This window comes from Sinocyclocheilus grahami, unplaced genomic scaffold, assembly GCF_001515645.1.
Source record: "Sinocyclocheilus grahami isolate Dianchi unplaced genomic scaffold, SAMN03320097.WGS_v1.1 scaffold280.1, whole genome shotgun sequence".
Classification (NCBI taxonomy): Eukaryota; Metazoa; Chordata; class Actinopteri; order Cypriniformes; family Cyprinidae; genus Sinocyclocheilus; species Sinocyclocheilus grahami.
Genome location: NW_015505459.1, coordinates 1,205,688 through 1,216,427, shown reverse-complemented (window position 1 = coordinate 1,216,427; position 10,740 = coordinate 1,205,688). Strand labels below are relative to the sequence as shown.

General features: G+C 34.6%; 1 protein-coding gene across 1 annotated transcript; it reads left to right on the top strand.

Moving 5' to 3' along the window:
* Positions 1-1,398: 1,398 nt before the first annotated feature.
* On the top strand, positions 1,399-9,756 carry viml (vimentin like). The gene is made up of 9 exons (XM_016292049.1): positions 1,399-1,949; positions 3,754-3,814; positions 5,273-5,368; positions 6,573-6,734; positions 7,014-7,139; positions 8,190-8,410; positions 8,546-8,589; positions 8,681-8,766; positions 9,421-9,756. The coding sequence occupies exons 1-9, from the start codon at positions 1,447-1,449 to the stop codon at positions 9,460-9,462; spliced, it is 1,341 nt and encodes a 446-aa protein (XP_016147535.1). The 5' UTR covers positions 1,399-1,446; the 3' UTR covers positions 9,463-9,756.
* The last annotated feature ends 984 nt before the right edge of the window (positions 9,757-10,740 follow it).

The window sequence follows — 10,740 nt, the reverse complement described above, 5'->3', positions numbered from 1 at the left end:
TTTTCAAATTATTTAGTAGAAAAATAATACAATGTAATACAATGTTTTTAAATTTAAATCAGTAAAAAGGAAGTAAAAATACCCCCATAAATACACACACACACACACATGTCTGGTTTGCTATCAACCATCTGCTCCTGGCATTTTGAAAGTAAAAAACACAGATGTCACTGACAGATATTCGATTGTCATGCAAATCAGGGTAAACGACTATCTAAAAACATGCGAGTTGAAATGGCAGGGGTTATTATATTGAACTAAAACTAACTTGAAATAAAATACTCTAAATAACCAAATCAATCAATAAATAACTAATTGAAATGAAAATAAATATAACTTGAAATAAAAAGTTGAAATAAAAATAACTTGAAAAAAATAAAATGTAAACTTTATTTGAGCTAGTTGCCAGTGCAACATTTCTCATTTTAATTTAGATTAACTTGATGTACTTAAATAGTTAAAACTAAAATAAATATTAATAAAACTATATAAACTTAAAAAAAACATATATTATAAAAACATAAGAAAATTACCAAAACTTTCAATGACTAAACTAAAATTAAATTGAAGATGTAAAATATAAAAATAAAATTCAAAATATTAATAAAAACTATAACAGTATCTGGAATAATACAAAAAATTGCATTCTAGAATTTTTATACATTAAATGCCAAACTTATTTATTTGATGTTTTGTCCATGTCATCTGTCAGATATTGTTGTTGAAATGTATATGTGGCCTACTCCAAGATACCAAGTATACTTTGTTTTATAATGTTTATATATATATATTGCATTTTTTTTTAAAGATTAAAGAAAACATTCGGATAAACCTAAAACAATAATTAAAAAAAAATTGATTTAAATTCAAATAAAAACCTCAAAATCTGTTGTGACGGTTCATATGAGTCATTATGATTCACTGAGCCGAGCCATACGAGTAATTTGCTGATTAATCGGAACACGCTGGTTGCACTTCAAGTTATTGATTCACTACACAGACTCGGCTCATAAGAGTAATTTGTTCATTAATCGGAATATGTTGGTTGCACTGTAAGTTATTGATTCACTACAAAGATTCGACTCATGAGAATCTATTGTTCATTAAATTGGAATAAGCGGCTGTGATTTGCTACAAAGACTCGGCTCGTAGGAGTCATTTGTTCATGTAATGGACTACTTGACGCACTGAAGTTGTTTGTGTTTGTTTTTGCATCCATATAGTACGGTGGTCGAGAAGTGCAAAACAAATCACAATTCTGAAAACAAAATAACAAATTACAAATGCAAATGCAAGTCTCCTGCTAGTGTCACTCAAATCCTCCGTTATGTGATTTGCATAATGAGTTGAGTATAAATGATGCGTCCTCTCAGACTGTCGCTCCCCGTTTGGGACAGTTCCTGAAGAGAGAAACAGTGCGCTGACTTACAACTTCTGAAGTTCACGATGTCTGCCTCCTCCTACAGAAAGCGCTTTGGTGATGTGGGCCGGAGCAGCTCGTTCTCCAGCCGTCAGACCTCCAGCTCCGTGCGCTCTCGGGTGTCTTTCGGCGTCTCCTCGACTCCGGTCATTTACGCGTCGAAGAGCTCCAGAGTCCGAAGCAGCGCGGCGATGCCACGACTGACCTCCGAGACCCTGGACTTTAACCTCTCGGACGCCCTAAATACGGAATTCAAGGCGAACCGGCTGAATGAAAAGGCGCAGATGCAGTCGCTGAACGACCGCTTTGCCAGTTTCATCGAGAAGGTGCGTTTCCTGGAGCAGCAGAACAAGATCCTGTGCGCGGAGCTGGAGCAGCTGAGGGGCCAGAGATCGTCGCGCATCACGGATCTGTACGAGGAGGAGATGCGCGACCTGAGGCGCCAGGTGGACCAGCTCACCACGGAGAAAGCACGCGTGGAAGTGACGCGAGACAACCTGGCAGAAGATTTAGAGGGGCTCAGAGAGAAGTAACTAGAATTTTTTGTGAATTTAAATACGTGGTTTCAGTTGAGCATTCTGAAACAAGTGGTTACATTCAAAGAAATGTTTGAAGAACGTCCAACTAAAACGTTTTTGTGCTAACGTTTTAAGTGAATTATGGTTCTGTTCTGGGCAAGAACTCCCTGAGCATCCATGCTAGGAGCAAGGAGAGCAGCGATAACCCCCCAGGGTAAACAGAACAGAACCAACATAAATGTATTGCAGATATGGTTAAAGTTCAATAATGTTATGCACACGTTTTAAAATTAGTCTGATTCAAGGAGAATCAGAAGGCTGAATCCTGACTGACAGAGGAGGAGTTGGGGATGGAGGAGGGTAATTAGCTATTGGCTATGCAAAAACTGCTGATAATACTGAGGGAGCTTATATATGAATGCTTAGATAGGTGTCGTATTCCCATAGGTAGATGGGGATCAGCTGAGAGTCAACTGATGCGAGCTTTACTAACGTGACCTGCCAGAACTAACGCTACGCTAGATTTCCAGACAGCTAACAAAAATATGAGAATGTTTTTCTAACGTTCCCATTGAGTTAAGAAAACAATATTTCTCTGAATTTTCTGTGAACTTTTACAAAATCCAGTTTAAAAACTGTTTTTCTTGGTTATGCAAAGGAAACATTCAATTAGGAGCACATTCCATTTTTTAAACATTCATAGGAAAGTTACTTTTTGAATGTTCTCTGAATGTTCTGAAACAGGTAGCCTAGTTAAAAAAGTTAGATGAGCAACAACTAAAAGTTTATGAAACTATGAAGAATTACAAAAAGCTTTTACATATACTGTATATATATCATAAAGTTTTTCTGCTAACATTTTGAGAACATTATTAAAGACCAGATAGCGTTAAAGGAATGTTTTATTACCGTCACTGGAAGAACATTTGTTCATAACTTTGAGAGAACCTTACCAGAATGTTTTAAGAATGTTCTCTGTTAGCTGGGGTGGCCCCCAAAAAGTATTCATTCATACACTTTTGGGCATGTTAAATTATGGATGCATTGCATTAGATCATATCGAATATCAAACCAAATATTATCTGCAGTATGTTAAATATAAACACTTTCAGCAAAACATTTCACAAAAAAAAAAGGAAGTTTAAAAAAGAATAGATAAAAAAACATTTAAAGCAAAAAGTACTTGTTTTGGGGGCGAAGTATATTAAGATCTCTTTTATTGAATAAACTGTTTTGATTAAAAATATGTTTTTTCCCTTTTATCCCATTCTAGGTGCAACAGTGATCTTGCAAAATTTCTCATTATATGCAAATACTTTTGTGATAGCAATTTATTTTTAGGTAACAAATTAAGGACATTCTCTTTCAAAATAATAAAAGCATTATGCATATAAAAATATATATTTTGCATATAAAAAAAGAGTTCATGTAGTACAATAAACTCCTTAAAATCCAGTGTTTAGGAAAGTATTGTGGTTTGCTTGTTATAAGCTATAATAAAATCAATAGTCCCTTTTACCTCAGGGGCCTTTAGCCTTGATGCACCCTGTGCAGAATGAAGACAAAACATATTTGGAAACTTTGCGGATGTCCAACATCATTTGTTTGCACATACCATTTTTTATGATTTGTGATCTAATGCAATGAAATCATTTCAAGTGTCTAAATACTTCTTGGGACTTGAGTAGTGTAATAATTAATAAACTATGTGGAGTGAAACTAATTTGAAAGAATTTTATCAGGCAGAAACTATTTTGCATTGGAAAACATTAATATAAATAAAATTGTTTTTTTACTGACGTCTATCATTTCCAGACTGCAGGATGAGATTGTTCAGCGAGAAGATGCAGAGAGCAACATGAGGAGTTACAGACAGGTAAAACATCTTTACAACTAATGGTTTTGAGAAACATATAACCTCAACTTATTTGATTTCAAATGGCAGTGTTTAAAGAATTTACAGTAAGAGTCTACTACAAGGGCAAATAATTCTGTTACAGTAGATGGACCAGTCATAAAAAAACAGTAACTTTGCAGGAAAGTATTTCATGAGGCCTTTGCTGATGCAAATAGTTAAAGATGGTATTGCAACTGCTGTTAACAGTTTCTGCGGTATGGTAATACATCTTGCAACATTTAACCCTTGGGTGGAGTTTTCAGGATGTAGATGTAAAATTTGAGCAATGTAGGATGAGATGAATTGACAACATTGTGTAATTTCTGCATCTGAGTGGATGATTGAGCGCACAGAGATATGCAAGAGAAGTGAACTTGCATTTTTAAAATAGTGATTGTCTACACTACCATTCAAAGTTTTTTTTTTTTCTCGAAAGAAATACTTTTTTTCAGCAAGAATGCATTGAATTGATAAAGTGGCAGTAATGACATTTATAATGCTACAAAAGACTTCAGTTTCAAATAAATGCTGTTCTTTTGACATTTCTATTCATCAAAGAATCCTGAAAAAAATATCAACAAAAATATTCAAAATTGATTATAATAACCAGAAATGTTTCTTGAGCAGCAAACCAACATATTAGAATGATTTCTGAAGGATCATGTGACACTGAAGACTGGAGTAATGATGCTGCTGAAAATTCAGCTTTGATCACAGGAATAAATGGCATTTTAACAGATTCAAATAGAAAACAGTTATTTTGAATTGTAATAATATTTCACAATATTACTGTTCTTACTGCATTTTTGATCAAATAAATACAGCCTTGGTGAGCATAAGAGACTTCTTTCAAAAATATTAAAAATCTTACTGACCCCAAACTTTCTAATGGTAAACAGAAATGTATAAAGTTATAAATAATGATAAATCTATTAATAATCATTGAACTATATTTCTCTGTTTATTTTGGGAACTGCTAGCGGATCTGGTTTGGGTCAGTGTTTGAGGATGTCAGTGTGGCATGTCAGGCTCAGACCTGAATGTCTTTGTTTCTGGCTTTAGCGCTGGGAAATCTCCATCGCTGCTGATTGCTCTTCCAGCAGACCCTGACAAAGCAAACTGTTGTGACTGAACCGGCTGCCAAGGGCAGGAATGTCTGGATACGTGTGTGTGAGAGAGAGAGAGAGCATGTGTCAAGCATAAAAACAGTGCGAGTGTTAAAGCCTCTGTTTATTCATGGTTTTAATGCGGGCTGTGGCAGTCCTGTCAGCAGACATCCGAATGGTGCCACACAGACTGCAGGGCATTGTGCCCGGCCCAGATACTCATTAAACCTCTTTAATTAAACCTCTCTAAGACCTCTTTGTGGTGTACTTTCTGTGTATGTGTGCTCAATACAGCAGTGCTGTGTCATATAGTGTTGTTAATGTTTTGCAGGACGTGGATAACGCTGCTCTTGCTCGAGTGGATCTGGAGAGGAAGGTGGAGTCTCTTCAGGATGAACTTGCCTTCCTCAAAAAGCTCCATGATGAGGTCAGATAGAAAGATACACAGCTACAGCTTCCGTTTCCTCTAACAAAATTCTCCTTTAAAAGGCATTTCACTGACAGATAAATGCTTCTGATTACCACTACCACACTCTGAACTAGTGACAGACTGATTAATCAACCAATATTTGGCCATTTCAAAGCCATTAACTAAATCTCCATGGTCAGTTAACACAAGTGTCAGTTTCAAAGCCAACCGAAAGCATCCGTCTGATTACTGGCATTAAAAGTAGGACATTTACATGACATTATTAGCACAGTAAAAAATGTAAATTAGCCATTGAATTAAATTAAATTTTTATGATTTCAAAAATATTGAGTAAATATTGGGTAAAATTGGGTAAGATTTTTACAGGTGTCTTTCTCTAATTTGCAATCATAAAATTGTATCATGTAAATTAAATAATAATAAAAGCAATAATTATTATTATGAATTTAGTTATTATAAAAGTAAGTGTAAAATTGTGTAAACTATTCATAATTATCTTTGTCTAATTTGTAATCATAAAACTATATTAAGTATATATAAAATGATTACAATATAATTAAAAGTTATGATAATTTTTGAATTACTATAAGGTTGAGTGTAAAATCATGTAAAGATTTCAGTTTTCTTTATATATATATATATATATATATATACTTACAATTGTTATAATAAAATTAATCATTTCAAATAATATAATTGTAATTTTATAATTTAAGTGTAAGTAAAATATTAACACTTTTCTTTGTCTAATTTGCAATCATAAAACTGTATTATGTATATAATTTTTTTATCATGATTATTAAAATAAGATGATTAATTTTATCATTATAATTGTAAGTATAAAATTGTTAACTTTTAATGTCTAATTTGCAATCGTAACACTGTATTATGTATATATTAAATTAATTAAAATAATAATAATAATAATTTATTTATAATTTATGTTCCTAACAAAAAGTCCAAGGATCTTTTCCTAGGGTGTTGAGGTGGGTTCAGAAAGCCAGAATGGAGGAATGGAGAACTTTTTATTTTCTTGGAGATCTTTGTGTGCTATAAAGTAACTGTTTACATATATGAATTACATCTATTAAAATGACGATGTTTAGCTCTATTTGTATGATCACAACACAAGAAAAGGAGGATGACAGATGCTCTTCAGAAAGCACTACATGAGAATCTCTGTCTCTCGCTCTGTCTGCAGGAGCTGGCTGAGCTGCAGGCACAGATCCAGGGCCAGCAGGTGCAGGTGGATATGGACATGGCCAAACCTGATCTGACAGCTGCTCTGAGAGACGTCCGACTGCAGTATGAGAACCTGGCAACCAAAAACATCCAGGAGTCGGAGGATTGGTACAAATCCAAGGTATTTAACATGAGCCTTTTCACCAGGGCTTTCCTCTATTCATCAACATTTATTCTCCTCTCCGGGTTCTTTGTTAGCTCTGTCTTGCTTCTCATTTTTTCTACAAGTCATAATTTTCAGATGAGCAAGTTCTGCTTTTAACTTTCATGTAAGGGATTAAATAATGGGCCGTTATTCATTAAAATCACTTTTATGTTTAGTCACTTTTAGTTTAGTTCTTCTTCTTGTTTACAACCTCTGCCTATACCTTTGTTAACTTGTGTCTTCCTTCACTGTCAGTTTGCGGACCTGACGGAAGCGGCTAACAAGAGTAATGAAGCTCTGCGATTGGCCAAGCAGGAGGCCAATGAGTACCGGCGTCAGGTGCAGGCGCTCACCTGCGAGGTGGACGCGCTCAAGGGAACCGTAAGCACTTACATTTACCTGTTAGACTTATTCTTTGGTCAGAAATGTGATGACTGGGACTGTAACAACAAACCTCAGCACTCAAGGGGGCTATAGAGTTTCCTCAAATGCCTGTGCCATGAAATGGGTTATTATTCAGGCAGCTAGCTATAAACATGACAAACTGATAATTTAACTAACCTTTCTCTTCAAACAGATGCTGAATCCATGATAGTAGTTCACTTGAAAGAGAAAACTGACTGTAGAAGAAGATCTTTAACCCACTTACCATATATATATATATATATATATATATACTCATTAAGCCTGTCAACATCTTATCTGACAGATACTGAATCTGGACAGCGTGTTTTTCTCAGGCACTCTTTACTTAAACTGCATATGAGCTTTCATGCACATCTCTTAAAATAAAAGTCTTGCATCAGAAAAACATTAAGAATTACTAAGTTTTTGTTGTTAATGTTGTTTCTTTGGCCATACACTCCGCGACCCACCAGTTGAGAAACACTGGTTTACACTGCTATAGTGCCTCTTGTGGCAATGCTTAGAATAAATAATGAATTGAGCTCAGACAAATTTTATGACAAATTATATGAGCAACAAATTATAAACAACAAATATAAATACAAATATTGAAGTGATTAGAAACATATTTTAGGACTATTAACGTTTATTTTATTTTATCTATCTGTCTATCTATCTTCATTTTCTGAATAACAATAAAAAATGTAATATTTCAAATATTATTCTGGATAGAAACATATTTTATTTTGAGGTTGTGACCCAGACATGTTTATAGACATATTCTATAGTACATAGTTTTTTTTATTATTTATTTAACTTTTTGCATGGAACTAATATTTAATATTTGTAGGAACAGACCTGTAACAAGTTGGACAAAGTGTTTATTGTAATTCAATCATAGATTAATTTGTTAATACTGAATCTGAGACAATTTGTCTGTAGGTGTAGAAGAGCCTGATATTCCATGACTACCATAACATTACATCCACGTGTCCCTAAATCATTTTCTTTATATAAATAATGCAGAATGAGTCTCTGGAGCGTCAGATGAGGGAGATAGAGGAGAACTTTGCAATGGAGTCGTCGAGTTCCCAGGACAATATTGCTCAGCTGGAGGAGGACATACGGAACATGAAGGACGAGATGGCAAAACATCTGCGTGAGTATCAGGATCTGCTCAGCGTCAAGATGGCCCTGGACATCGAGATCGCCACCTACAGGAAGCTTCTGGAGGGGGAGGAGAGCAGGTGAACACTTTTAGTACATTAGAGCTCGATTCATTTATTGAGATGCTGCCGTTTCATGGACATGGTTTATTTTTGGGTTGAAACAACATGTTATGTTTTATAAAATAATTTGACACTTTATTCTCTTGGATGTAGAATTTCAACCCCTCTTCCAAACTTCTCTTCCTTCAGTCTGAGAGGTAAGACATCAAGTCACCAATACATATCATAATGAAACATATAAAAATATGTCTGTACAGATTCATTGAAGATAATCTTGCATTTTGACAGAAACGATGCTGGAGTCCAAGCCTGTCATTGAAAATACATTTACTAAGAAAGTTCTTATTAAGACCATTGAGAGCAGAGATGGACAGGTATGTGTTTGACTTACCACAACCACAGTATTTTCACACAGTCTTACAATTATTAAGAAGTTAAACGTTTTGAAACTACACTGAGTGTATCACTTAATTATTTTACAAAAACATGTCCAGGTCACAACATACAGTTCATACATACTTAAATACATGAATGAATCAATAAATTAATGCTAATTTTCCTGTTTAATATATATATATATATTTAATCGTTCAGAAAATTAAGCATGTGATAGGATCATGTTTTTGCAGTGTGACATTATTTTATTGACAATTAAGCACATTTCCCCCAAAATCTAATTATGTTATGCTAAGTAAAAAGGTTTGAAACAACAAAATACTTACCAGGTCACAACTCCAAACTAAACTAAACTAAAAAATGAAGTAAATCTTTTTACTTAGAAAATGAAGCATATGATAGGATTAATTTGCATTGTGCAAATTGTGAATTTTGCACAATTATGCACTTTCCCCCAGATTTTATTGTTTTATTTATCTTTTGATAATTGACATCTCTATGATCTCTATGACTCCCTACAATTTACAATAATAAGGTTTCTAGAGTGAACCTGAAATAAATCTAATCTAATTTTAAGTCTATGATTTCATTTGGGTCTCTCATGAACACTTCCACTCTTCTCTTCCATTAAGGTGATCAATGAGTCCACTCAGAACCACGATGACCTGGAGTGATGAAGGAAATCTACTGTTATCATCCACCGCAAGCAACCAACTGCAGCACCTTTCAACTAAATCTAATGTGAACTACACACAATAACCTGCTTCAAAGTGCCTTTAAATCTGCCAAAAGATACAAGTATTGTTGAAGAAATGTAGTGATAACACACAAGCAAAGAAACAGCATGACCTTTAGCGTACTGTGAATCTTTTTTATTATCTGAACCTGCATTTATCTTCTAAATAGCATTTTTGAGCCAATGTGATTTTGTTTAAGCAAAATGCTTCAATAAAAACAATGAAAGAAGGGGTTGTATTCACAAAGAACCTCATTCTTTGTCTGAATGTTCTTCCATGGGCTATTATTATTATTGTGGTTAATTTGCAAAAAAACTAATTTAATTTTTTTTACAAAGTAAAACAGTAAAAACCTCAATATCAAAAATCCTAAATCCAAAAAGAATATTTAAATGATTCCATTTTACACAAAGGTCTCTCATTTCTTGGGTTTGAAGCCCATCACTGTCATCTTGTGGACCAGAAAATAAGTGCACCCTCAAGTTTAAGTGTTTTAATGGCTAAACAAGGTGCTTCTCTTAGTGAGGAGCATCCGTGTCCCCTATCAGTGGTTCATGTGGGACCGGATGTGTGTTCCTGTCTGTTTGTTGCAGTGATGGAGATTTGTACTCCCTGGACACGAGTGTTTCTGTTCCTGTTCACTCCCAGGGAAGCACACCGAGTGCTCATGTCGTGTGTTTGGTGTCATAACCCAATGGCATTTTTAAAGGAATAGCTCACCTAAAAATCATTTACCCCATGTCATTACAAATGCATATGACTGTCTTTCTTCTGTGTAATACAAAAGGAGAATTTTAAAAGAATGTTCATGGTACATATTAACTCAGAGAGAGAAGATAGTGATTAAAGGGCTGTCAAGCTACAAAAAAGTAGTCCATACAACTCATCCACTACATTTTGAGTCGTCCAAAGCCATACAATTGCTTTGAGTGATGGACAAACTGAATTTTAAGTTGCCATGTTCTACAATCTACCCATTTGTCAAATCATTTATCATTTACACTCGTTTTCACTTATTCATACGTCAGTTATTTCAGACAACGGGTACTCATGCATGCTCTGGCCAATTGAAGCAAACTTGAATTGTTTTACTTTTAAAAAATACATATAAGTGCAACTTAGGCCAGCGACAAACTAGCTATCAGCTGATCACACCAGTTTAAGGTGGTCAGCTTGGTTAGTAACATACTGGTCAACCAGCTACTCATTAGTAAA